The following is a 25409-nucleotide window of genomic DNA, read 5'->3' as shown; positions in this document are numbered from 1 at the left end:
GGCCAGACAAGTGGCGCTAAGGACGCGTCAGTCCCCTGGGCTGCTCTGGCTGTATCTCGATCAAGTGTCCTCCGGTCCATGGGACAGGCCGTTGGCCTCCGCCTGTCCAGCCTCTGACTCACTTGACTGGTGACCAGATAGCTGGAAAACCACACCCCCATCCCGCGCCGCCCCTGCTCCCATCTCTGGCATTTGTAGGGAAATCACTCCCCAAGTCACGCCTAAAGTTACAGAGGGTTTCTAGAGAAGGTCCTAGAGCTGGAACTGCTGTGGGGGTCCTGATACTAGACCCGTGGCTGCCATCTCTCCCAGGTCCCTGCTTCTCTTAGGTGAGTGCCCTATGGCCCTGCCCACAGCCCTATGCAGGGCAGGGCAGGACCGGGTGTGACTGGCGCTTGCCCTCTGGCAGTTCAAGGCCACTGGTCTCAGACCCTGACTGGCACCCCAGAAATTTGAACCCCTTGGGAAGGGTTTCTGGGCCGCTGGGTCCTAAGTTCTAGAGGGACAGATCTAGCCCCAGGAGTGTGGCCCTTGGGAGCTGCTGCCCACTCTCCTCCATAGTTGGGGTGACTCAGCCCAGCAACCATGCCAGGTCCATCCGAGTCAGCTGAGACAGGGGAGGAGCAGGCAGTACCCAGAGGGAGGAGGAGCCCAAAGCAGAAAGAGAGTGTCTTTTCACTTTCCCTGCCTCATCAGGACACTGGATAGCTAGAGAGGATAGGGAACCATTCTTCCTTGCCCCAAGGGCAGATTGGACAGGGTCCTGGCCTGGCCCCTGTGAATGGGGAAAGGGAGAGAGGACTGGTGCAGAGAGCTGGTTTTGGTCTGGGTTAGGTAATGAGGAAATAGAGGCAGAGGGAGGCAGTGGGGTGAGGGTGTCACCAAAGGGCAAACCCAGAGTGGGGCAAGTTGGTGCTGTGCCAGTCAGGTGGGTTACAGAGGCTCTGAAGACTGAGGGCCCCCTCTGTGCCCCAGAAGAGCCATGGCTCCAAAGCGCAAGCCCCAGGTGCAACGTGAGGGCCCTGCAAAAAAGAAGGGGCGGCAGGGGGCAGAGGAAGAGGACAGCTTCCGCTCCACTGCCGAGGCCCTCAGAGCTGCACCCACAGAGAAGCACATAGTCCGAGTGGACCCAGCATGCCCGCTCAGCCACACCCCTGGGACCCAGGTAAGCTGTAGTCCCTACCCAGACTTGGAGCGTACTCCTTCCTACGTACAAATGCACTCAGACCTGCTCCCCTCCTCACTGTGGCTTGGCTCTGGCCAGGTAGCTCAGGGTCCCAAGTAAGCTATGTCCCCCAAGACCCCAAAGGTCAGGTCTTATAACCCATCAGATCCAGGCAGGTCATGTCTGCTCTTCAAACCCCAGGGCAAGCCCCTGAGCTTCTCAGGCCTCCCCCTGCCACATTTAAGGCAGGACTTCGACCCCTTCAGTCTCCCCAGGGCTCACGTATATCCCCTAAAGCAGCCGCACAGGGCCATATCCCCCTGAGATCCCTTGCATGGCAGGGTTGTGTCCCTGTGAGACATAGGGCAGAACCAGTGTCTCCCTCTGATTCCCTGACAGAGGGCACAGCCATGTCCTTCCAGAACTTCCCCCCAACTGCCTGAGTTTAGTCACATCTCCTCAGATTGTGTCCCCCCACGGCAGAACCATGACCTCCTCAAGCCTCCCCTGACAGAGCCTCCTCTGATGCCCCCAGTGCAGCCTGACTCCTGTCCCCATCAGACCCCTGTCCATGTGCGGACGGGTACCCTGTCCTACCCAAGGGCAGCCCAAGCGGGCCTGCCCTCCCCACGCCCCCTCTGGGCCTAGGTGCATGAAGACTACGCCTGCACCCTGAACCAGACCAACATCGGAAGCAACAACAACAAATTCTACATCATCCAGCTGCTGGAAGAGGGTGACCGCTTCGCCTGCTGGAACCGCTGGGGCCGTGTGGTAAGTGCCACCACCTTCCCACCCTGTACCCACCTCCTCCCCACCTCTCCCTGCTCGACACATGCGCCCTGCTCCCCAGGGTCCCCCCAGCTTACCCGGCTGCCGACTGCACCTCGTCTCCACCTCTGACTGCCCAGGGGCTCTTGGCGCGGGGCCTGGCAGAGCAGAGGCCAGCAAATGCTGACAGCGGGCCGGTGGCAGGCACACCCCTGAAGGCTGTTGGTTGCAGGGAGAGGTGGGCCAGTCAAAGCTCAGCTACTTCAAGTTACTGGAGGATGCAAAGAAGGACTTTGAGAAGAAATTTCGGGACAAGACCAAGAACAGCTGGGTGGAGCGGGACCACTTTGTGGCCCACCCGGGCAAGTACACGCTCATCGAAGTGCAGGGAGGCGAAGAGGCCCAGGAAGCTGTGGTGCAGGTGACGTGGCCAGGAGGGTGGTGGGGCCTGGGATGAGAAGGGGACTGGAAGGAGAGACCCAGCCACTTGGCTTCTGCCACTACCCAGCTATGTGGCCTCAGTCTCAGACCTCCCCTCTCTGGCTTCAATCTGGCCAATCTTTGTCTAATGCCAGGCTCTGCTCTGGCTGTGCCCAGCTGCTCCCGCCCATCCGAGCCCTCTACCCCTAGGTGGACGGAGGCCCAGTGAGGACCAAGGTGCAGCGCGTGCGGCCCTGCTCCCTAGACACAGCCACACAGAAGCTCATCACCAACATCTTCAGCAAGGACATGTTCAAGAATGCCATGACCCTCATGAACCTGGGTGAGGGGAGAGGGGCCAGGCAAGGGGGCAGGGGCCCCGGGGGGGCAGGGCTGAGGGCTGAGTCTCCCCCACTCTCCCCGCCTGCCCCCCAGATGTGAAGAAGATGCCCCTAGGGAAGCTGAGCAAGCAGCAGATTGCACGGGGCTTCGAGGCTTTGGAGGCCCTGGAGGTGGTGCTGAGAGCCCCCGCGGATGGCGGCCTCAGCCTGGAGGAGCTGTCCTCCCGCTTCTACACCGTCATTCCGCACAACTTCGGCCGCAACCGGCCCCCGCCCATCAACTCCCCTGAGCTTCTGCAGGCCAAGAAGGACATGCTGCTGGTGACGTTCAGCAGGGGGGCAGGCAATGGGGCAGACGGACAGACGGGGCAAGGGAGACGGGGGACATGTGGCCATGAAGGCCCAGAGAGGTGGACAGAATGGGTAGCCGGAAGGACGGGGAGGGGAAGGCCAGGCAGATGGCTGGGGTGGGGGTGCACGGGCGGACAGACAGGTGGGTGGCCATGGTCCCAGTCGTGCGGGACGGAGGAGGCTGGGAGTCGAGCGGACAGACAAGCTGCCCGTGCCCATCACTTTAGGTGCTGGCAGACATCGAGCTGGCCCAGACCCTGCAGGCGTCCCCCGAGGAGGAGAAGGTGGAGGAGGCGCCACACCCACTGGACCGGGACTACCAGCTCCTTAAGTGCCAGCTCCAGCTGCTGGACCCAGAGGCAGCCGAGTACAAGGTGCGCTGAGTCCCACAGAGGGGCCAGGCCGACAGTGGGCACTGTCCCTCGCCCATCGGCCCTCCTGGTGTGCAGAGGCATCGCCTGCCCTTGGCCTTCTCTCCCTGTGTCCCTAGGGCCTGAGGAGAGCTCTGGGACTGCAGGCGGCAGTGGGGCTTGTCCACACATCTCTCCGCCTCGGCACCCAGCTTCTGCTTTTCCTGCAGGTGATCCGTACCTACCTAGAGCAGACTGGCAACAGCTACCGGTGCCCGGCTCTTCAGCATGTTTGGAGAGTGAACCGGGAAGGGGAGGTGAGGGAGAGTCCCCCCAACCCATCCCCCTCATTACCTGTCCCTTACGGAGATGACCTTGGCTTATGGCCCATCAGCGAGTCAGTTTAGCGACTCATCGGCTTCCCCCAGGCCCAGGTCCCGTGCACGTGTGCCTGAGTGTGTGTGCCTGGCCAGAGGGGCCTTTGGCCTTGGTCGCACCCTCTGAACAGCAGGGAGAAGCCCCTGAGCTTGGCTACCCTCCCCGTTCCCCCATCCTTCCCCCCAGGGAGACAGGTTCCAGGCCCACTCCAAGCTGGGCAATCGGAGGCTGCTGTGGCACGGCACCAACGTGGCGGTGGTGGCCGCCATCCTTACCAGCGGGCTCCGCATCATGCCGCATTCCGGCGGCCGCGTTGGCAAGGGCATCTACTTCGCCTCGGAGAACAGCAAGTCAGCTGGCTATGGTGAGGAACCCCGCGGGGCCGAGCCCGGGGCCGGCATGGGACACAAGGGGGGACTGGGCCTAGCGCCTGCCCACCTCGTGGCGGATCCAGGAGAGGAATCCTTGAGTCGCTACTGACCCGAGTGCCCGACGGGGCATCCTGGGGACTGGGGGGTGGGAGGGCTCAGAGGAAGCACCGGTGGTCAGGGACAGGTCAGAAGCCCCACGCAGCTTCCCTTCCTGGAGAAGGTGATGCGGATACAATGAGCATGCCAGCCAGAGGTGGGGGGGAGGAGGGGTGGTGAAAGAGGAGGCTTGGAGGTGAAGAAGCTGGAAGGTGGCACAAAGCCTGGGAGCCTGCAGCGGGTCAGGACCTCTGCGCACAGCCTGATGATAAAGATCTGAGCAAATGCCCGGTCTGGGTGGGAGGCTGGGGCCCGGAGCATCAAGGGGGTTTATCCAGAGAGTGATGGGGACCCTAACCAGACTGTATCCAGCAGCATCTCTGTGGCTGCAGCCATGGGAGGACAGCTGAGGCCAGAGGCACAGGGAAGCCATGCTCTCATCCAGGCCAGATATGATGGGCACCCAGCCCAGGCAGTGGAGGTGGGAGAAGAGAATCCGTGAGAGGGATGTATGGGAGGTGGGATGGGCAGCCTGTGTGACAGGGTCAGAGGTATCTCTGATGACCCCCAAGTTTCTGTCCAGAGGTGTCCTCACTGAGGAGACCTCCCCAGATTGGCTCCTCAGCCAGCCCATCATTGGAGACCCCCACCACCCACCAAGCCAAGAGAGCAAGGCTGGATGGGGCTGATGTTCTAGGATATCTGAGGTCGCCCGAGGCCAAGGGGTCCACCAGGAAGGCAGAGGAGCCGAAGAAGGAGTAGAGGGTGGCCTCAGGAGAGCCAGTGTAAGGGGGGGGTCCCAGGGTAGGGGGTGGAGGATGCCAGTGGCAAAATGAGCAGAGCAGGCCAGAGAGAAAAGGCGTCTACCCTGAATTTGGTCACTGGGAGCCCATTGCTGACCTTGGTGTGGGGGGCAGGGGCTGCAGAAGCCTGTTCTCCGGGATCCGAGGAATGGAGGAGGGGTTGGGAAGGAGCACAGCCAAGACAAAGGGGTGTTCTGTTTTGTTTTGTTTTAAGATTTTATTTATTTGACAGAGAGAGAGTGAGAGAGCACAAGTAGGGGGAGCAGCAGAGGGAGAGGGAGAAGCAGGCTCCCCGCCAAGCAGGGAGCCCAATGCGGGGCTCAATCCCAGGACCCTGAGACAGTGACCTGAGCCAAAGGCAGTCGCTTAACTGACTGAGCCACCCAGGCACCCCAAGGGGGTGTTTTTAAGGATGCAGGAAGAGTGGGCACTTTTCTGGGCTGGGTCAACAAAGCCAGAGGAGATAATAATGCCACAGAGCAGGGGCCAGGGAGTCAGGTAAGAGGGCCAAGCTGCCCACGCTGAGCTTCCCTGGGTCCCCCAGTTACTGGCATGTCCTGCGGAGCCCACCAAATTGGCTACATGTTCCTGGGCGAGGTGGCACTGGGCAGAGAGCACCACATCACCATCGACGAGCCCAGCTTGAAGCAGCCACCCCCTGGCTTCGACAGTGTCATTGCCCGAGGCCACACAGAGCCTGGTGAGTCCCACAAAGCTGAACAGGCCTGAGGATAAAGGCCTGGGGCTGAGCTAGGGGACCAGGACGATTTCAGGGAGGACGTGGGCAGGGACAGGGCTGTGGGGAGGGAAGGAAAGAAGCAGCCTTCCTTACTAGTCATTCATTTTGTCCTTCAACGAATGTTTGCTGGTTTGCTCGTTCAACATATCGCTCCTGGGCATCCAGGAGGGCTTCAAAGCAAAGGTGTCAATGACTGAGCATTAAAAGCTAAGCATTTCCAGGCAGAGAAACGGAGCGGATGTTCCAGGCAGAAGGCCCAGCCTGTGCGGTGGTTTGTAGATTGCAAGATGGGAATGAGCAGGTGTTCCCCGCGGCAGAAGTGGAGAGCACAGGGGGCAGAACTTACTGGTAAAGCCAAGGATCAGTGACCCTTGAGTCACCCATGGCCCTTGCTGTGTCCTGCAGATCCAACCCAGGACACTGAGCTGGAGCTGGATGGCCAGCGAGTGGCGGTGCCCCAGGGCCGGCCTGTGCTCTGTGAGGAGTTCAGCAGCTCCCAGTTCTCCCAGAGCGAGTATCTCATCTACCAGGAGAGCCAGTGTCGCCTGCGCTACCTGCTGGAGGTTCACCTCTGAGCTGTCTGCCTACCCCTGCCCCGGGGCCTGCTGGCGGCTAGACCATCAGTCTTAACCTTCCCGCCCTTCCCGCCCACCTCTGGTGCCCCCAAATCTCCCTCTTGTGTCACAGACAGTGATCCCGCCTCCCTCCAATCCCTGCCAGCCCTGGCACTGCCAGGGCCCCGGAGTCTCACCTCTTAAGGGGATGGGCGTGATGGACCGCCGTGATTCCTGGGCACAGATACAGCAGCCCGTTCAAGTTAGAAGAGCACAGGCTAAGGGTGGGTGGAATCCCACATCTCTCCGGGCTGTCCACCCTGACCGAGACGCTCTGTCCGAGAGGTGTGAGCGCCAGGCGAGGCTGAACTTCAAGCATATGATAGCAAGTCTATTAAAGATTGTATCCGCTCCCTCCCTGCGCTCTGCTTGTCGTGCTGTACCTGACTAGGCGGGGACCTCCTTCTCTCTGGTCGGGGACCCACCGCACCGCACGGCAGCCCCAGCCCCGCTCTAGGGAGCGAGCACTCCCGAGGTTGATGTGGGATACACACACACACACACATACACACACACACACACACACACACACACACACACACGTCGATCTACATCCCTGTCTGCAGCACCTGGCCTCCTGGTCATTGAGGGGACTCTCGCCAATTCAGAACTATTGGGTATTTGGGGACCCACCTGGTGATTCTGCCTTTTAGCCCAGACGCGGCCCGGCAAAGCAAGCATTCCTCACGTCTCCGTATCTTATATGTGACCGATATTAACAAGTTCAGCACATAGCCAAGGGGTACGGCTCTACAATCATGACAGGCACGCCAGCCACCCCCTCCCAGGCAACCCTGTCCCCAAATGGGGGTGCGGGTGCTAGAGAGCAGGTCTGGGTCCAGTCCGGGTCACACATCGCATTTAATTGTCATGCCTCGTGTGCGTCCTTCAGCCGGGAACCATTCCTTGTCCCTTCTTTTCCCTTCATAACTTTGACATTCTCGATACGGAAGGAGACAGGCCAGTTGTACAGAATATCTCAAGATGTGAGTTTGTCCGATGTTTTGTCATGATCAGTTTTGGGCAGTGCAGTTTGGACAGCAGTGTGACCTACGGGATGTGTCCTCGAAGCGTTATATCCACAGGGACATGTCCCATGCTGGGTGATGTTAATTTCCATCTCTTGAGGCGTCCACCAGGTGTCTCCACCCGAAAGTCACCACTTTTCTTGTTTGTAATGAATCAGTAAATCACGGGGAAATATTTTGAGGTGTAAGCGTCCCATCCTTCCTGGACTTTCGCCCGCTAGCTTTACTATCCATTGATGATTTTCACCTGAAATTGACGACTTAAATCAATTTTTGCTAAGATGGTTGCGAACGATAGCTACCTAATTCCCTCATTTCTTTTATATTTATTCATCACTAGTCACCTTTCTTTCTTTTATCTGTATGGACTTGTGGATTCTTATGCAATAGGTTATAATCCATTACTGTGATTACTCTGATCTTCAAAATGTCCTGGATTCTGCCAGGGGACGGTCTTTTGAGCTGACTTCCAGATCTACATCATTTTTCGAGCACTTCCTTACTTTCTGGCATCACAAGATGTTCCAGGTTCATCTCGTGCAAACCTGGAATCAGCCATTTCTCCAAGGAGCCCTGGTTCCCTAGAGCAGGAAATGGTATTTAACATCCAAGATTGGGGCAGTAGGTATGCTCCTTGGTACTGGGGGTCATTGGTTTTAAGTCCTTGTAGCAAAGAGAGCCAGGAAATATGTATATGTAAATAAATGAACACATCTATCCATGTCTATTTCTCCAATTCCTATCCAACACCACAGGGTTCTTCCATTCTCCCCCAAATGTATAATTAAAATGCCTCCTTTCTCTTACGGGAAGAACTTTGGTTTCCATCAACCTTAATATATTTACTTCTTTTTTTTTTTTAAGATTTGATTTATTTATTTGACAGAAAGAGAGACAGCCAGTGAGAGAGGGAACACAAGCAGGGGAGTGGGAGAGGAAGCAGGCTACAGCAGAGCAGGGAGCCTGATGTGGGGCTCGATCCCAGGACCCTGGGATCAGGCCCTTAGCCAAAGGCAGACGCTTAACGACTGAACCACCCAGGCGCCCCTATAGTTACTACTTCTTAATCCCACACAAAAGGAGTTTCAGAATTGCTACACCCACACCATTGTGAGAACTCAACTTTGTAAGTTGAGCTCAAGTTGTACGGAATCTTTTTCCAGACTTATCTTTAAGGCTGAGGGTCAATGGTCAAAGGAGCAGTTGGGCTCAGGTTCAAACATTACTTGGATGAGCTATTTATTTCTCTTCACTATGGTTGTTATACATTTGAAGTATAGGGAGGTTCATTTGTTTCTGTTTATAATTAACTTCTCCTCATCTTCATTGATTGGTTTTTTCAATACATAGAACATTGACATAGTTCCAGAAAGTCCAATCTTTTGGACAGAAACGTGTGCTCAGAAGAGTGTCCTTCTCTAGACTTTCATTCCATTCCCACACACTTGCTGTCGTTTCTGGTTTAGCCTTCCTGCATTTCTTTGTGCAGATTAGAACAAAACACAACACAACAAAACAAAAACCCAAAACACAAACTACAAAGTGTTCCATTATCCCTCCATTTTCAATTTAGTTGGACTATTTGGGAGGGAGCTTGTACTCTGCACCCCACCATCGTCCCCACCCTTCCCTATCACCTTCCCCCAGTCTACTTTTCTCATTTGCTATTTCCAGTTGGCCCCGCTGAGCCCTCCCCAGGCTCAGGTGGCTCGAGGTACTGGCCCAGGCCCGCAGACGCAGCTGGGCAGAGAGAAGAGGAAAAAGGAAGGCATTGGACTTCCCCTTATTCTGAACCAAGACCTCAAAAATCCAGCCTCACCTCCTAGAGGCAAAGGCCCACGTTTAAGTTGCAGCCAAGCACAGAAAGGAGTGCCTGTGTAGACAAGCCCCGGTGACCCGGGCTCCAGATACAGCTCGGCTGTGTGACCTGGGACACGTTCCTTACCTCTCTGGGTACCAGTTTTCTCATCTGCATAATAGAGAATTGGACCAGGCCCTTCAAATTCCAGCAGGAAATGAGTCAAATCTGGTGAGGCTCATGCCCTGGTGGCTACCACCTGGCTCCGTACAATGCTGATCATGTGCCTGCGGCGAGTTCTAGGGGCCCAGACAAAGACGAAATCCCGACTCTCGTGGAGCTCACAGGCTAGGACAACAGGCTGTAGACAAGTACGTGCAGAGCTCTGAAATTTACCGAGTAGGAAAAGTGCCAGGAAGAAAAATAAGGCAGGGTAAAGACTTAGTGATGGGAAGGTGGGGGGATTTTAGGAAAGCTGGTCACCAAGGGCCTCTCTCAAGGAGCTGAATTGGGTGAGGGACCAAGTCCTGGACAGATCTGAGGGAAGTGTGTTCTGACAGAGGAAACAACACAGGGGAAGATCCTGAAGTGGAAACCAGTCTGACGGGTTGGAGGACCAGCAAGATGACTGCTATGGCTGGCAGTATGGTGAGCAAGGAGTGTGAGGTCAGAGAGGCGGAGAGAAGGCCAGCTGGGCACCGAGGAGCTGAAAGTCTAACTGATGATGGGAAGCTCTTAGAGGGACGACAGCAGGGTCATGACATGATCGGATTTGTTTTTAGAAGGATCCACTTCGGCTGCTGTGTAGAGTGGACTGGAGGGTGTGTCAGTCAAGATCCAGGCAGCGGGGAGGTGGGTGGGGGATGGGCTAACTGGGGGATGGGCACGTGATGTAATGAGCACTGGGTGTTATATACAACTGATGAATCATTGAACTCTACCTCTAAAACTAATAATATACTATATGTTAACTAATTGAATTTAAATAAAATAAATGTTTAAAGAACAGTCAGCAAAGCTGAAATCACCCTCGGGATTCCAGACAAGGCGAATGTGATAGAGGAGAGAAACTGAACTATCAAAGGGGATGGTGAGACAATCCAAAGACTAGCAACAGCAGGAAGCTGCTACCACCCTTGGGCCGAAGGGATAATGGAAGGAAACGGTATGTAGAGGCCAGGGTCTCCCTGCAGGCACCCAACCACAGAGGGGGCTGCCTGAAGGAGAGAGAGGCTGTCCTCCACAGAGGTAGACCCAGAGCCCCAGGCTGAGCATGACAGGGAAAATACCTGGGCTTCCACCCTCCAGGCTTCCAGTGCTAGCTTCTATTACCTGAATATACCCAAAAACCAACTGGCAAAGGAGCCTGGGAAGTACAGCTCCCTGGAAGGTGGAGCACTGGGGAAGACTGGGGAATGGATCTGGGGACAAACAGGCAAATGACCAGCACAAGGTGCAGGAGCAGAAGCCAGGAGACCAGTTGGGACGATGGTGCAGGTGTGAGGTGGTGGAGGCTGGGACCATGGGAGTGGTGGTGGTGAGAAATGGCTGGATTCACAGATATTGATGGGTTGGATGCGGGGCCTGGGGGAAGGGAGGCATCTGTAAAAACTTCTGAGATGGAGTTTACTGAGCTGGGGAAGACTCTGCCAGGAGCACATTGGGGAGGGCTCAAGAGTCATGGTTCTGTTTTGGACATAGGACATTTAAGGCGTCCAAGAGTGAAAATATTAGGGGAGATGCTGGAGAGGCTGAGGAGAAGAAGCAGCTTCAGATACAAGTCAAGCCATCAGGGTATAGGTGGGGTTTTGATAGGGGACTGGGCGACTTCACCTGGGGGCACATGGCTTTCCCCGAGCCGGCCACGTTGGGTGTGGAGGATGCCATACGCTGACTGGCAGGACTGGGTTTTGTGCCTTATCAGGAAAACGGAGGGTGAGGACCTTGCTCACCCAAACCATAAGCCCCGAGAGCTGGGGACGGGTGGTTTCCTAAAGAAAACTCAAGGTGCTCCTAGCAGAAGGGGACTTGTTTGCTAACAGCAAAAACAAACAAACAAACAAAAAACACCAGTTGAGTGGCGCCTGGCTGGTTCAGTAGGTGGACCATGTGACTCTTGTCCTCGGGATTGTGAGTTCAAGCCCCATGTTTGGTACAGAGCCCACTTTAAATAAATAAACAAATAAATAAATAGTATTCGGCAAGACATTAAAAAAAAAAACAGCAGTTGAGATGGTAACTACACTTAGCGTGGTGAGCATTTCATAACACACAGAACTGTCGAATCACTATGTTGTCCACCTGAAGTTATCTGTAATATTGTATGTCAACTATACTCCAATTAAAGCAAAAACAGTGGGGTGCCTGGGTGTCTTAGTCAGTTAAGCATCTGCCTTTGGCTCAGGCCATGATACCAGGGTCCTGGCTTGGAGCCCCAAGTCACGTGGGGCTCCCTGCTCAACGGGGAGTCTGCTTCTCCATCTGCCTCTGTCCCCCACCCCCGCTCGTGTTCAATCTCTCTCTCTCAAATAAATCAATAAAATCTTTAACAAAACAAAACAAAAGCAGCAGCTTCCCCAAGGCCTCCTCTCATTAATTCTACACATTATCATGAAGCCCCTATTCTGAGCCAAGCTATGCCCAGTTGAGAGCCTACTATGTGCCAAGATCTAGCCTCGTCTGAGAGAACTAGCCCTCCTGGAGCCCTCCCTGCTCCAGCTCTTGTCCCTCTGGTACCTCAGTTTCCCCTCAAGACTAAGGCTGAATGATCTGATGACCCCCCACTGATGGTGATGAGAGGGGAGAGCATGTGGGGGGCTACGTCCCACCCCAGGGAAAGGCAGAGCCGGGTTCGGCTGACTCCAAAGCCCACATTCCGGTGTCCTCAGTCCAGACTCCAGCCTGTGCCTGCTCCGGGCCCCCCTCCAGAGACACCCCCAGCACTTCCACAGCACAGCCTCCAGCCCGCAGCTGGCAGCTGCTAGGACCCAGGGGGCTGGTGCCAGGCCCTGCTCCTCCCTTGCCAGCTCTGTGTGTCTCTAAAGGGCAACATCAGAGTGTCAGCCAGTACCATCTCCAGCAGAGGCTGAGTTGCCAGGGGCAGAGGAGAGAGCCGAAGTCCCAGCCTTGCACCTACCTCTCCATGGGGCCGGCCGCTCAGCCCCTGTGAGAGGATGGCAGCGCCGCCGGGGCAGCCTCTGCGGCGAAGGGCCTGAGGAGCAAGGGACAGGTGATGGGAAGGGGGGAGGGGAGATGCCCCGTTTCGCTCTCCGCAGCCCCGCACAGGGTGAAGCCTGAGCGCTCCAATGGCCAACGCCACAGGGCTGAACACCTCCGAAGTCGCGGGCTCGGTGGGGTTGATCCTGGCAGCCGTCGTGGAGGCCGCAGCCCTGCTGGGCAACGGCGCGCTGCTGGTCGTGGTGCTGCGCACGCCGGGACTGCGCGACGCGCTCTATCTGGGGCACCTGTGCGTCGTGGACCTGCTGGCGGCCGCCTCCATCATGCCGCTGGGCCTGCTGGCCGCGCCGCCGCCGGGCCTCGGCCGCGTGCGCCTGGGCCCCGCACCGTGCCGCGCCGCGCGCTTCCTCTCGGCGGCGCTGCTGCCCGCCTGCACGCTCGGGGTGGCCGCGCTCGGCCTGGCGCGCTACCGCCTCATCGTGCACCCGCTGCGGCCCGGCGCGCGGCCTCCGCCCGGCCTGGTGCTCACGGCCGTGTGGGCCGCCGCGGGGCTGCTGGGCGCGCTCTCCCTGCTCGGGCCGCCGCCAGCGCCGCCCCCGGCCCCGGCGCGCTGCTCGGTCCTGGCCGGCGGCCTCGGGCCCTTCCGGCCGCTCTGGGCGCTGCTGGCCTTCGCTCTGCCCGCCCTCCTGCTGCTCGGCGCCTACAGCGGCATCTTCCTCGTGGCTCGCCGCGCCGCCCTGCGGCCCCCGCGGCCCGCGCGCGGCTCCCGGCCGCGCTCCGACTCTCTGGATAGCCGCCTCTCCATCTTGCCGCCCCTCCGGCCTCGCCTGCCCGGGGGCAAAGCGGCCCTGGCCCCAGCGCTGGCCGTGGGCCAGTTCGCAGCCTGCTGGCTGCCCTACGGCTGTGCTTGCCTGGCGCCCGCCGCGCAGGCTGCAGTGGCCGAGGCGCCGGTCACCTGGGTGGCCTACTCGGCCTTCGCGGCTCACCCCTTCCTGTATGGCCTGCTGCAGCGCCCCGTGCGCCGGGCACTGGGTCGCCTCGCCCGCAAGGCGCTGCCCCGGCCCCCGAGGGCCTGTGCTCCGCGGGCCTGGCACCTGCCGGCACTTCTGCAGCACCTCCAGGGACGTTCAGAGAGCCCTGCCCTAGGCCCTTCTGAGGCACCAGAACAAGCCCCAGATTTGCCAAGAAGGGAGAGCTTCAGTATGCCAGGGGCCACCTGAGAGGAGATCTGTCTCCCAAGCTGAGATGAGACTGGAGGAAGGATGGTGGTATCAGGAGCCCATCCAGCCTCCTACACAGTTCCGGGCAGGTGCCCTGCCTGCATCTCTGGCTCTGGAACAGGAGAAAGGGGGCCTGCAGCCTAATAGGCTTCTGGGAGCTAGGAATCCTGGGTTCTGGGCCCTACCCTGCAGTCTTGTATACAGACCTACCCTTCCCTAGGCCCGTTTTCCCATCTGTATCCTGGACCATCTCAGCTTAGGTGGTTTGGACATTCATGGATAGTCTCCAGGCCAAAGAAGGAGAGGAGGTGGGCCGGATCACCAAGAAGAGGGCCCTAAGGGCTTACAGCCAAAGGGATGGACCAAGCAGGGCAAGGTATAGGTAACAGCCACAGCAGGAGGAACCAGTGGAGAGACACTCAGAAGGACTTCCCTGACATCTGCACGGAGAAGAGGTGGGACAAAGCTACAGGAACTCCTCTGCCAGCTTCTAAAATGCCCAGAAAGCAACTGGATCAGTGCGGTGCCAGAGGCAGGAGGTTGGACAACATGACCCCAAAGGACCCCAAAGCCCCAGAACTGGCATGTGGAAGGGGCCAAGACCCAATGGGGACTGGTGGAGTCACAGATGGGGTCCTCCGGGGCCTCGGCCACACCCACTCTCTGGAGGTTTTGCCAACACCCACAATATTTCACAGCTTCCTGGTCTCTGAGAATATTTATTCAAAAACAGGGATTGAAAAAACTGTACAGAGTGTCTGCTGCTGAGAATTCGGCCCCTGCCTCCATGCCACTCCCCCAGCTGCCCAGCAGGGTCCCCTCTTTGAGTTGCCCTCTGCCAAGCCCAGCCAGTCCATTCCAGTCAAAAGGGTATCAGTGGAAGCAGCAGGAATCTGCGGGGAGGTGGGGAGAGAAGCATGGCCCCCAGCCACCCCCCAGCCCTCCTCCCTGATCCCCACAGGGGGGCAGTCGGCTGGGAAGCCCTAAGGGATGGGGAGTGCATGAGTGACCCTCTGAAGTGGGGGCACTAAGGATGCTCCCTGCATCCAAGCATAGAGCTAGAGGGGGTGGAGCCCCCTACCCTGGGGCAGCTGTGGCTCCCAGACCCTGGGCCAGAAACTGCTCCCACTCTGAGAGGAGGAACTCCCACAGACCCAGGCTGGGTGGGGGGTGCATCCATGCGTCTGGGCATTAGTGGCATTTGGGACCCCAGGGCGGAGTCTCCTTGGGCAGGAAGGGTGCAGAGGCAGCCCCCTACCGGTGGTCCTGCCTGCCCCTGCGCCAGTGCCTCAGCCGGCCTCAGTAGGGGGAGAATTTCTGCCGCTCAGCTTTCTTGCTCCCATTGGCTGCTGCCATCTTGGCAGTGTAGGCCGCCAAGCCCGGCGGCGGCCCTGGGGAGGCAGGTGGTAGAGCCAAGAAGGGCACAGGCTTGAGGCCGATGAAGTTGGAGAGGGAGATGGCATAGGGTGTGCCCAGCAGGCCTGGGGGAGCTGTGGGCAGGGCCGTCAGGGGCGGCGAGAAGGGGGCAGGCAGGTCTGTGGGGGCCGAGCCGGGCGTCCCCCCAGAGGTAGACTTGGCCGTTTCTAGACTGGAGAGAGGGATATGAGGGAAGATGAAGGGAACAGTGGGGGGTAAGAGAGGAGCAGTGAAGGTAAATATGGGGGGGGTTAGAAGAAAGACAGAGGAATCAAGAATAATGACATATGGGGTGGATATTGGCGAGAGGATGGGATGGCAGAAGAGTGGGGATAAACAGGGAAGAAAGGATAAGCAGGTATGGTACTCGGTGAGGGGAGATACAGGGAGGCCGAAACCCAGGCGAAAGAGAGGGGGATGGGATAAGGGAAAAGAGGACACGAGGGATGGATGTAGAGGGGAAGATGGGGCCACATGGAGTGGGTAAGGCAGGGTTCGGGGAGGCAGAGGACGCACCCAGACAGAGACAGAGAAGGGAGATCGGCTCTTCCCACCCCAAGTGTGCCTTTCACAGACACGTAAGCCTCGTGACCTGGGCCACCCCCACCCCACACTCACCAGGCAGTGATGAGGTACTGGGCCAGGGCGATGGAGACAGGGGAACCAGTGATGGTCACGTGCCTCTCGCCAGCACCTTCCGCTTGGTTCCCGATCTTGATATGTGCCCCTGACATCTGCCGGATCTCACTGATCTTGCTGCCCTGGCGCCCAATCACGCAGCCAATCAGCTGTGGGGAGAGTAGAATTCAACCCTGGGCCGGGCCCAGACCCCAGAAGCCCCCGATCCACCCTCAAACCACCCCATCCTCTGCTCACGTCATTGGGAACCAAGAACTCCTGTGAGCTGGTCTGCGCGCCGGGATCCAGTCCTGGGAGGGAGGAGAAGAGGGATTGGACGTGGTTCTGGGCCTTCCCTGCCTCCCCATTTACATTCCAGGGGGTGCTGCCTGGCCCCGGGGGTGTCGCCCCTGCCTCCTCCTGCAGGGCCACTCACCTGGCACCATGCTGGGGGAGGCGAAGGGGACCGCGTGGCCCGAAAGCTGCTGGAGCTTCGTAACCTATGCCAAAGAAGAGGGGTCAGAAGTCAGAGGAGGCCTGGTTTCGGAAGGGGTCCCTGGGGCTACGGTCACTCACCTCAGCGGGGGTCACAGCCCCATACTGACCCTGGACGGAAAAGCCCTGTGGGGACAAAGTGGGGGAAAGGGGATTACTGTGACAAGTCAGAGCAATTTGGCCAGTTGCTCCTCCCCCCTGCCAGCCCCCAAGTCCTTCTTCCATCCCTCCCCCATCTCAATCCCCCTTCTCCGGAATGCTTCCCACCCCTCCCACTGTTCCCCCTCACCTGGTTGGCAGAGAGAAGGACGGTACCTAAGGAGAGGCTCGGATGATATGGGATAGTAGCTCCTTTGGGTGGGGACTGGAAGGCACAAATGGGGGAGGCTCGATCAGGCCCGTCCAGGCCCCCCGGATCTCCCCAAGGGCCCTGTATTCCCAAGGCCCTCCCTACGGCGCCCAGGTAAATGCATCCCGACATCCTGGAGCTCTCAGTCCATCCCTGCAGCCCTGCCCTGCCTCCACCTGGTGCCACACGCATAGGATCTGGGGGCCTGATAAGGCAGGCCCAGGGCCCATCCCCTGTCCCCTCTCCCTGCACCAGGGTAGCACCTCCAGGATAACAGCGCAGATCTGGCGCACACACAGGATGATGGCATCAGGCACCCCGGACACGGTGACAGCACGCTCTGTAGAGTTGGGCAGCAGGTCTCCTGCCACCTGCACCTGGGCCCCCGTGGTCTGCAAGCAGAGAACAGGGACCACTTCTGGCTGCCCTCATAATCCAGACTAGGGCTGCCCAGGCTCCGAGCTCCCCGGGGGACAGGAAGCCATAAGCTCAGGTCCCCTCTCTAAAGTGAAGGGCAGGACTCCCTGAGGGTAGCATCCCCCTCCTCCTCCTCACCTCCCGGATCTCCTTGATCTTGGTGCCAGCCTTCCCGATCAGTGAGCCACACTGGCTTGCAGGGATGACTAGGCGCAGGGTCACCGGAGGCCTGGAGACATTTCCACCATTTGCAGGAGCGGCGCAAAGGTCCTGGGCAGGAAGACTGTGGTTTGGCTGTGCATGCTCCTACTGCTCCCCCACCCCCGGGAGCACCTTCCTGCTGGGGTTTAAAGGAGAGAATCCCTCCCCAGGTCCTACCCTAATGAAAGAACCCTGCCCACCCTTGGCTTGGCCTTCCCTGCCACCTACAGGCACTGTGTGGAGTCAGAGCCCTGCTCCCCTGGCCCGGGGAACCACCCCCCGCCTCCCAGCCCAGCCAGCCATGGACCTCATCCAGCTTGAAGGCGATCATGGAGACCGCATGGAAGACGGCGGCTGTAGACCCGGTGATGGTGGTGATGCGCTCGGGGCAGGAGCCCTCAGAGATGGTGATCCGGGCACTGCTCTGCGGGGACAGACAAGGCCGGGCAGTGGGGCTCCTTCTCCACTTCCTTGCCAGGAACCTGTGTGCTGCCCTCCCACCAAGCCCCAGCCCACCGCTGGAAACAGCTACCATCCAAGGGCACTCATTGGTCATCCCAAATGGTGGGGTTCAGGGAAAAGGGGGGGCAGGGATCTCCCCTCCCCTCCAAGCCAGATGCCCTGGGCAGCTCTCCCAAACTCCATCCTCACCTGCTCCCGGATTCGCTTTACAGTCTCTCCTTTCTGCAGAAGAAAAAATATGGAATGGCTCTTAGCCTGAGCGGTCACTACCTTCTGACCTGGCCTGAGGCCTCAGGTTGAGGTCCACAGAGAACAGAACTGGGCACCTACCTTCCCAATTATGCTGCCAACCTCCTGCAAACAAGACAAGAGTGGAGTCAGGGGGGACCAAGGCCCCAGGCCCGGCCCCTCCACCAGGACAGGCGACCTAGCAGAGACAGGACACAGGAGCTCACGCTCCTGGCCGGCCACACCTGCCCATGGGCCGTACCCACTCACCTTCCCATGCATCAGCATCCGCAGTGTGAGGGTGATGCTGAGCTCCGGCTCCTCCCCCAGCCCCGCGTCTGAGCCGCTCATCCTGTCAAGCGGGGCTGGGGCCGCAGCGGCCTAGGAGTGCGTCCACGGTGCCTGGCGGCTCTGGTGGGGGCAGCGGAAGAGGGGTTAGAGAGCAGCTCGCATCTCTTTTGGGTCCCCCTGCCCTTACGTGGGGACCTCAGAGTCAGACTGACCAAATTCCCACAGAAGAGAGACAGCGTAGACCCCCAGTTTCAAGTGTCGCGCTGGCCGGTACCCTTGTGTGTTACTGCTGTGTAACCCTGGACGGCTCATTGAGCCCATCCGAGCCTCCACTTCCCCATCCGTAAGAAGAAACTACCAAGTCCTACCCCCAAAGAGTTAGGAGAATTCCAATGAGCTGAGCACGTGTGTGGTAGGCAGCCAGCCTCCATGGGCATCTGTCCCCTTCCCGTGTACATTAGAAGAAAGAATTAACCAGGAGGCCTATGGGAGTCCAGAGGGGGGAGCCTCCTCTCGGACCTCTTGGAAGAGTGGACCCCTAGGGATTGGGCCTTGAAAACGTGGTTAAGGTTGAAAAGTTACTTCCAATAAGAAGCACTTGCATCCAGGGACCAGAGCCTCCCCCACCCTGCTGACAAGAGTGTGGGGCTGCAGCCGGAGCGGAGGCTGGGGCAGCCATGGGGAGCCATGGGGAGGCCTTGAAAGGAGGGTAGAAGTGAAAATAGCAAGGTTCTAGGAGGGTTTTCTTGCCCCAGCCTTCCTCCTGCCTGGCAAAGCCTTGCGGGGATGGGGGCACATGGGCTGGGAGCCCCACGTCCAGAGGTCCCTAAAGCAGAGGCTCCCCGCAGACAGCTCGGAGCAGGGCTCATTCGGCATGTGGGGCGAGGGGAGTGGTGTCAGGAGACCAGCAGTCTGCACGGCGCTGCTGTCTTGTGCGCTGCTCTCCTGTGCCTGCGGAGGTAAGAAGGGGCCACATTCCCCTCCTGGAACCCTTTCTAATGTACCAGAAACAAGTCACTGGGCTCCAGGTCTCAATTTCCTCACCTATAAAATGGAGAGAATGCTTCCCCGAGGGACTGGGCGATGGGTAAGAAAGGGGTTTGGGGGCTGGGAAATGTCAAGGCCGGAAACTGACAGAGGAAGGAGGAGCCAGAGATTAGCTTCTGGGATTAGCCCAGCCGCCAGCCCTCCCTACCCGACCCCTTTTCATGCCCCAACTTAATCCTGAACCTTAATCCTGCTTGGAAATCCCTCTCCTCCAGCCTTCCAGCGGCTGTCTCCCACCAAGGCTCAGCTTTGATGGGGAGCTAACTGGGGGACCAGAACCCAAGGAGGAAAATGGCGTGGAACCAACTGGTGCCACAGCTCAGCCAAGGCCAAGACCTAATCCAGCAAATTCCTTCTGCCCAGGAGGGTGTGGGAGCCAAGGATGCGTGTGTCTGCCTAGAGCACTCTGGAGACCTCTGGACACCTTCTTCCTCAGCCCCCTGCCCTATCCCGAAATGAAGGTCAAGGGCGTGAAGCACTGTCCAGTCCCCTCTTTGGAACCCCCAGAGCTTGGGCATGGAGTAGGAAGGGGGTGCTCCCAGCCTGGCTTTCTCAGGGAGCCCAAGGAGCCACTCTATGGCATGAGGCCTGTTCCTTTGTCTGTACCGTTGGGTGACAACGCTGTCCCCTCAAGCCCTCGGTAACTCGTCTCCCCAGCACCTGCTCCTCCCTCTGCCTGAGTTCTGCCATAGGCTCTCCAGCGGTCAGAGGTCAACAGTGGATCCAGGGACTGTGCTCTCTGAGCATCCTGGCCAGCCTCACGCTGGCTGCCCTTGCTAACATTCCCCCAGCTGCGCGCACTTCCTCCAGCAAAGCACTTGCGATGACGTGCTTAGTTTCTGTCTCCCTGGACAGCCAAGCTCGGGAGCCCCTTAGAGCAGGAGCCAAGGCGGCCACCTTCTCCTTGTGTCCCCAGAGCTCAGGCCAGAGCCAGACTGGAGAAGGTGTTCAGAACATAATGGCTAGCTGAACAGATGAATTCACCAAGCAGAAGGGAACCTGATGCCAACAGAGGGTCTATAACCTGCCCAAGGTCATAGAGAGGTGGGGAATGGTGGGACCAGCATGGTCCTACCTGCTAGCATGGGGCTCTCTATCACAGGCCCCATCTGCTTCCTCTTTCTGGCTGTCCCGGCTGGGTCTGTCAGTCCTCTTCCTGGAGGGAGGTTCTTCAAAGGTGGGGAGCAGGCTTTAGTAGTTCCTGAGACCCCTGCCTGGCTCGTATATGTGGGTCATGTTTGGAAAGGACTGACAACTTGTCCGAAGCCACAGTCTTAAGCTCCAGAATGTTCTGAGGCTCAGGGACTCCTCTGGAGTGGTAACCACTGGGAGATCTGACACTGTCCCCATACCACGGCCATATCACCTTTGGGATCATAAGGCTTGAGGAAAAAAGGGCAAAGGGGCTAGAATGTGACAAAAACTAGAGTTCCTGCCATGAAAAAGATACCTGGGTCTGCAGCAGAGCCCCCTGCCCCAAATTCCATGCATGACCTTGGCCAGGCCTTCACCTGACCTGAACCTCAGTTTACCCACCTGTGCTGTATGTGTTCGTGTGGGACTGGGAGGGGGGCGGTGCTGGTGCTAGTCTCTCTGTGTCCTTCCTGTTCTGAGGGACCCTCAAGATCTTTCCTGTTTTTAGGAGAGAATAGGAGTTCCTGACACAGATCCCCCAAATTATTCTCCTAGGGGCCCTAAGAGCAAGCAGCCCTATTAGGCATGCTGGCTCCCCTTCTACCCTCACCAGAGTTCTCAGGGAATCATTTGCTGATGGGCCCTGGGTCCCCGCTGGGCCACCCACACGGCAGCCACACTGTCATGCCACACTGACCTCCAGCTCACCTCTGGGGGTGCCCAGCCCCCTCTGGTCAGCAGGGCTCCCTGGCAGAATATATCAAGCTCAGACCAGGCCTCTGCCTCTGACCTCGGGTGTTCCCTTCTGCTCCCCAGGCCCCCTCCCCAGACCCAGTGCCCACTCCTTCTGTCCCTGGCTTCCTGCCACTCAGGCTGGAGGGGGCGGGGGGGGTGACAGCTGTGTAAGCGATGGCGGCTGCCCCTTCCTGCCCCTCCCCCCCAGCTGTCTCTCTCTCATGACAGCTGCCCAATCAAAGGGCCGGGGGCTTAGCCAGCTCCCCCCACATGCAGGGATCAAGTGTCCACCCTGGCTTTGTTCTGGAGCAAGAACAATCCGGGGGAGGGGAGGGCTCCTGGGGCCAGGCAACTCAAGTGGACTGGCCCGCCCCTTGGGGGATTCCCTTGGCTCTGCTAGCCAGTGTCTGGACCAACCAGGGCTTATAGACCCACCTGGGCTAGGGAGAAGGGGGGGCCAGTCTCCAAGTTCATCCCCCACCTCATATCCCCTGACATCCCCCTCAGCACCATCAGGCTCCAACCTAGCAGCCTCCTACTCCTAATCCCAAAGCAGCCATGCTGGCCACACCCAGTGATGCTGGGGAATGGCTCAGGACATCAGACGAGGCAGGGTGTGGCAGGAGGTGGACACTGGGCATGGGGAGATCAGCATTGAGGGATCCTGACTCCCTTGCCTGTTCCCTTCTCTGGGTAAGCTCGCCCTTCGTGATTACCCAGGCCTCCACAAGGATACCACAAGTATCCTCCGACCCATGCACCCAGCCTCTCAGCCTTACAGCCTCCCAGGATGGCTACTCATACCACCTCTTGGGAGAGTCAGGGGAGGAGAGGCCTTCAGGGGAACAGCATGGGGTCCAATGAGTTCCACCCTCTGGCTTCCTGACCCAAGGCTGCCCTGTAGACTCAGTGCTAAGCGGCAAGGGGAAGCTCTGACAAGTTGGCTGGTGCCAGAAATGCTACAGCCTCCTTAAAGCATCATTCGGCAACCCCTTAAGAGTTCTCACGTGGAAACTGAGGCAGGCCCAGGACAGACTGGGATCCAAGAGAAAGGACACAACTTCTTGGTACAGCCCCACCCGCTGACTGGTACCCATCCCCTCACTGCCTCACTCAAATTGAGAAAGGTCTCTAGCTTCCATTTTCCATGCTGGAGACTGGATCATTCCGCTGCTCCACAGCCATCTTTGGCTCCCCAGTACCCAGGGAATAAAGCTTGATCACCAGGGATAGGCACTCGAGGCCCTTCATGATCTGCCCCTGTCAGCTTCTCTTGTCTCATCTCCACCCCTTCCCCCCGACACACCAGGCTGCAAAACACGCCTAGTACCTCCAGCCTCTGGGCCTTTGCCCGGGCTGAGCCCAGCTTGAAACGCCCATCCTCCTCACTCTCTGTCAAAATCCTTCTCAAATGCCACCTCCTCTGTGAAGTCCTCCCCAACCTTCCGAGTCAGATATAATCCCTGAGGCCTCTGTGCCCCAACTCAGCTCAAAGGAGCCCAAACGGGCATTTTCAAGCCTATCTTTCTACTGTCCAGGAGGGTAGGAGGTCCTGCAGGAGGTCAGGAGCCAGGACCACACTCGGAGTGAAGGGAGAAGGGCCTGGAGGCATTAGGGACCAGAGATGGGGCTGAGGGTCTCAGAGTAGCAGTGAGGATGGGGTGAGAAGATCCAGGGCCCGGGGGACCAGCCCCATGGGAGAGCCAGGACCCGCTCGGACAGAATTCCCAGTTTCCATTCCTCAGCACCCTCAGCCCCTGCTCCTGCTGTTTCTTTGGGTCTAGGGGCTCCCAGGGCATGTCACTGGGGTGGGGGATTTGCGCTGTGCTTTGAGATTCCTAGGGGCCCAGAATGGGTTTTCCCATGTGGAAGCGAGGCTGGAAGAAGAGCTGGGGAGTGGCATGGGTTTCACCAAGTCAGAACCTGAGGCCCAGAGAGGAAGGCGCTTGTTTGTAAGGCTACAAGAACGGCAACTGGCAGAGCTGGGAGAACCAGGGGTCCACCTGTGCGGCTCAGAGCTCTTTCCTCAAGAGGTCAACGCCACTGGGCAATGGTGATGGAGGCTGCAGGGGGGCAGGGATGGGAGTAGGGAGGGTGGACAGAGCCCGTCTGGGGACACAGGGCGGGGCAAAGCCGGCCTCCCTGTGGCCTGGGCCTGCCAGGGTGTGTGGGCCGCCTGCTCCCAGCCCCCCACCCTGAGCATGCAAGAAGAACAATCCCCTTGTGTTTGGGCAGCCTGAGCCTGCATGCTGATGAAGGCTGGGGGGTGGGGGCTGGGATGGGGGTGCTTCAGGGCCCAGAGGGAGTAGGGGACCTTCAGATGGGAAAAGGATAGGGTTCCAGGTGCTGGCCCTGAAGCTATGAGGGTAACCTCAGGAAGGAGTGGGGGCTGGAGCTAAGGTTTAAGCTCCTGGAGAGTCCCTGGGGTCTAAGAGCTCTTTGTAGGAGAAGGAGGGCCCCTAGGGACACATGCCCTGTTGGTCCAGCATGAAGGTAAACATTGTGGGCTTGGTGGGGACCAAGAGCCCACATTCTGGGAGGAGGGAATGCAGCTGGCCCTGGGTGCATCCCCTTGAAGACCACTCCCCAGGGTGCTGGAGCCGGGCGGAGCACTGGGTGCCACAGGTCTCAAGATGGCGGGCCTGGGATAGGGGAGTGAGGAGGTGGGCACCTCCCTCTCCTGGCCAGGCAGGAATGGGGGCCAGGCTGAAGTGAGTATCCAGAGACACCCCCTGCCCCCCAGGACGCCAGCTAGATGCTAGGTCAGAGCTGAGGGGCTGAAGAACCACAGAGCATAAGGGACCACTCTGAGCCCCCAACTGTCATCTCCACACACCCCTGGTCTGGAGGTGCCTGTCTGCCCCCCCCCCCCGCAAGCAAGGACTGCAGAGAATGGGAAGGGGTGTGTGCTGAGCCAGGAACTGCAGGGGAATGGCAGATGGGGATAAAGATGGAGCAGAACCAGAATCCAAGGCAGGAGGTAGAGAGAAGAGCAGGTCCAAAGAACAGACACAGCAGGTGGGATGTGGGCCTCAAATCTGGGGTCTCAGGTCCAGGAAGGCCCTCCCTGGTGCTGGGGGCTCCTTTGGCAGAGTAGCGCCCCCCACCTGTGCAGGCCTGGGCCCGCGTGGGACAGGGAAGCGCGTTCCTCTCAGTCTCCCAGTCTCCCAAACCCGGACCCCGGCCAGTAGACTCCGGCGCAGGCTCCCCGCCCCCCGGCCGAACCCCCAAACTTCGCGTCCCGCGGTGCCCCGCCCGGCCCGCGCCCTACCTCGCTGGGGCTGTCCTGCGGCGGCGGCGGCGGCGGCGCGGCGGCTGGGCCGCTCAGTCCCACATTGTCCCCGGGAGAGGCGGCCGCTCACAACTGCGAGTGACATCAGCTGCGAACAATGAGGGGTTTGACAGGCGCGGAGCCCGGCCGGCCCGGAGCCCGGCTCCGCGCCCCCCCCCACCCCCCGGCCCGCCCGGCCCGGCCCCTCCCCGCCCCCTCCCCGGATCCGATTACAGCGCGGCGGGCCCGCCCCAGCCGCCCCAGTGCCGCAGCCGGCCGCCCCGCCCCGCGCGCCGCGGTGCGCCCCGAGCGGCGGCCGCTTCCGGGAGGGCTGGGGCGACCCTCCCCCGGCAGCTCGTCCCGGCGCCGAGAGCTGGGGGCCGGAGGGGGGGGGGGGTCCCGCCGCGAGCGCCCGCCCAGCCGCGGGCCCCCCGCGCCGCGCCGGGCCCCGAGCCCCTGCGCTCTCTGCCCGCGAGGGCAGCCCGCCCGGCGCCTCCGCCGAGCCCCCCGCTCCACCATCTCGGCCTCGGGCCCGCCGCCAGGCCCCGCGCTGCCCGGCTCCGACTCGGATCCCTCGGAGCCCGGGCTTCGACCCTCCGCCCGGCCCTGTTCCCGGCTCTCCTCGCTTCTGCGCCATCCATCCCCGCGCGGGGCTCTCGCCCACCAAGACTCGCGCCCCTCAGCCACCCACAGCTTCCGCGAGGCCTGGCCCTAGTCCGGCCCGGACAGGTTACCAGACCGGCTGGAGGAGGGGCCTGAGAGCGGTGTGATCCCGTGCACCCCGCCCCGCCATTCCCCCAAAGCTACCCCCAGAATGCCTTTTTGGGGCTAGGGTCGCAAGGGCCGCGGCACAGTCGTGTACTCTGCTAGGGAATGGGAGGAGTTGGACTGTCCCCAAGCCCTCTCCTTCCCCCACCGTACCCCCCAGGGAGCAGATCTACCTCCCCCTCTCCTCCGTAATCGGCTCAGGCTGGTCCCACTGACCTCCACCTCCCCCCACAGCTGAGTCTCTTGGCACCTGGGTGTTTGTGTGTGGGTGGGGAGGGGAATCCAATCTCCCTTCCCCTCCATCTGGCCCGGTGGACAAAGGGCAGGGGGACCATCTGGTCCTGCCAGGGTGGGG

The 25409-nt window shown here is 59.5% G+C and overlaps 3 protein-coding genes across 6 annotated transcripts; 2 read left to right on the top strand and 1 right to left on the bottom strand.

Annotated features, from left to right (window-relative positions):
• The first annotated feature begins 168 nt into the window (after positions 1-168).
• On the top strand, positions 169-6756 carry PARP3 (poly(ADP-ribose) polymerase family member 3). Of its 4 annotated transcripts, none has more exons than XM_045807251.2 (11): positions 169-329; positions 979-1165; positions 1814-1939; positions 2169-2357; positions 2567-2699; positions 2792-3018; positions 3276-3422; positions 3539-3715; positions 3963-4140; positions 5591-5746; positions 6191-6756. In XM_045807251.2, the coding sequence occupies exons 2-11, from the start codon at positions 983-985 to the stop codon at positions 6358-6360; spliced, it is 1686 nt and encodes a 561-aa protein (XP_045663207.2). In that variant the 5' UTR covers positions 169-329; positions 979-982; the 3' UTR covers positions 6361-6756. The 4 variants fall into 4 exon arrangements, with proteins under 4 accessions (XP_045663207.2, XP_045663206.2, XP_045663210.2 ...); XM_045807250.2 differs by having other exon boundaries at positions 170-329; positions 976-1165; XM_045807253.2 differs by having other exon boundaries at positions 172-329; positions 976-1165; positions 3629-3715.
• Positions 6757-12521: 5765 nt separating this feature from the next.
• On the top strand, positions 12522-13740 carry GPR62 (G protein-coupled receptor 62). Its single transcript, XM_045807262.2, has one exon. It carries the CDS (start codon positions 12531-12533, stop codon positions 13620-13622), a length of 1092 nt encoding a protein of 363 aa, XP_045663218.1. The 5' UTR covers positions 12522-12530; the 3' UTR covers positions 13623-13740.
• A 581-nt stretch (positions 13741-14321) lies between these two features.
• PCBP4 (poly(rC) binding protein 4) lies at positions 14322-24401 on the bottom strand. Its single transcript, XM_045807258.2, has 13 exons — positions 24287-24401; positions 18079-18219; positions 17911-17934; positions 17770-17802; positions 17426-17542; positions 17056-17187; positions 16764-16892; positions 16441-16515; positions 16233-16277; positions 16093-16156; positions 15915-15967; positions 15657-15826; positions 14322-15210 (listed from the first exon to the last, which is right to left on the bottom strand). The coding sequence occupies exons 2-13, from the start codon at positions 18157-18159 to the stop codon at positions 14922-14924; spliced, it is 1212 nt and encodes a 403-aa protein (XP_045663214.1). The 5' UTR covers positions 18160-18219; positions 24287-24401; the 3' UTR covers positions 14322-14921.
• Positions 24402-25409: the final 1008 nt, after the last annotated feature.

This window comes from Ursus americanus, chromosome 14 (assembly GCF_024610735.1).
Source record: "Ursus americanus isolate L20-20 chromosome 14, mUrsAme1.1.p, whole genome shotgun sequence".
Taxonomy (NCBI): Eukaryota; Metazoa; Chordata; class Mammalia; order Carnivora; family Ursidae; genus Ursus; species Ursus americanus.
The sequence above is the reverse complement of the archived record's forward strand: the minus strand, read 5'-3'. Positions and strand labels throughout refer to the sequence as shown.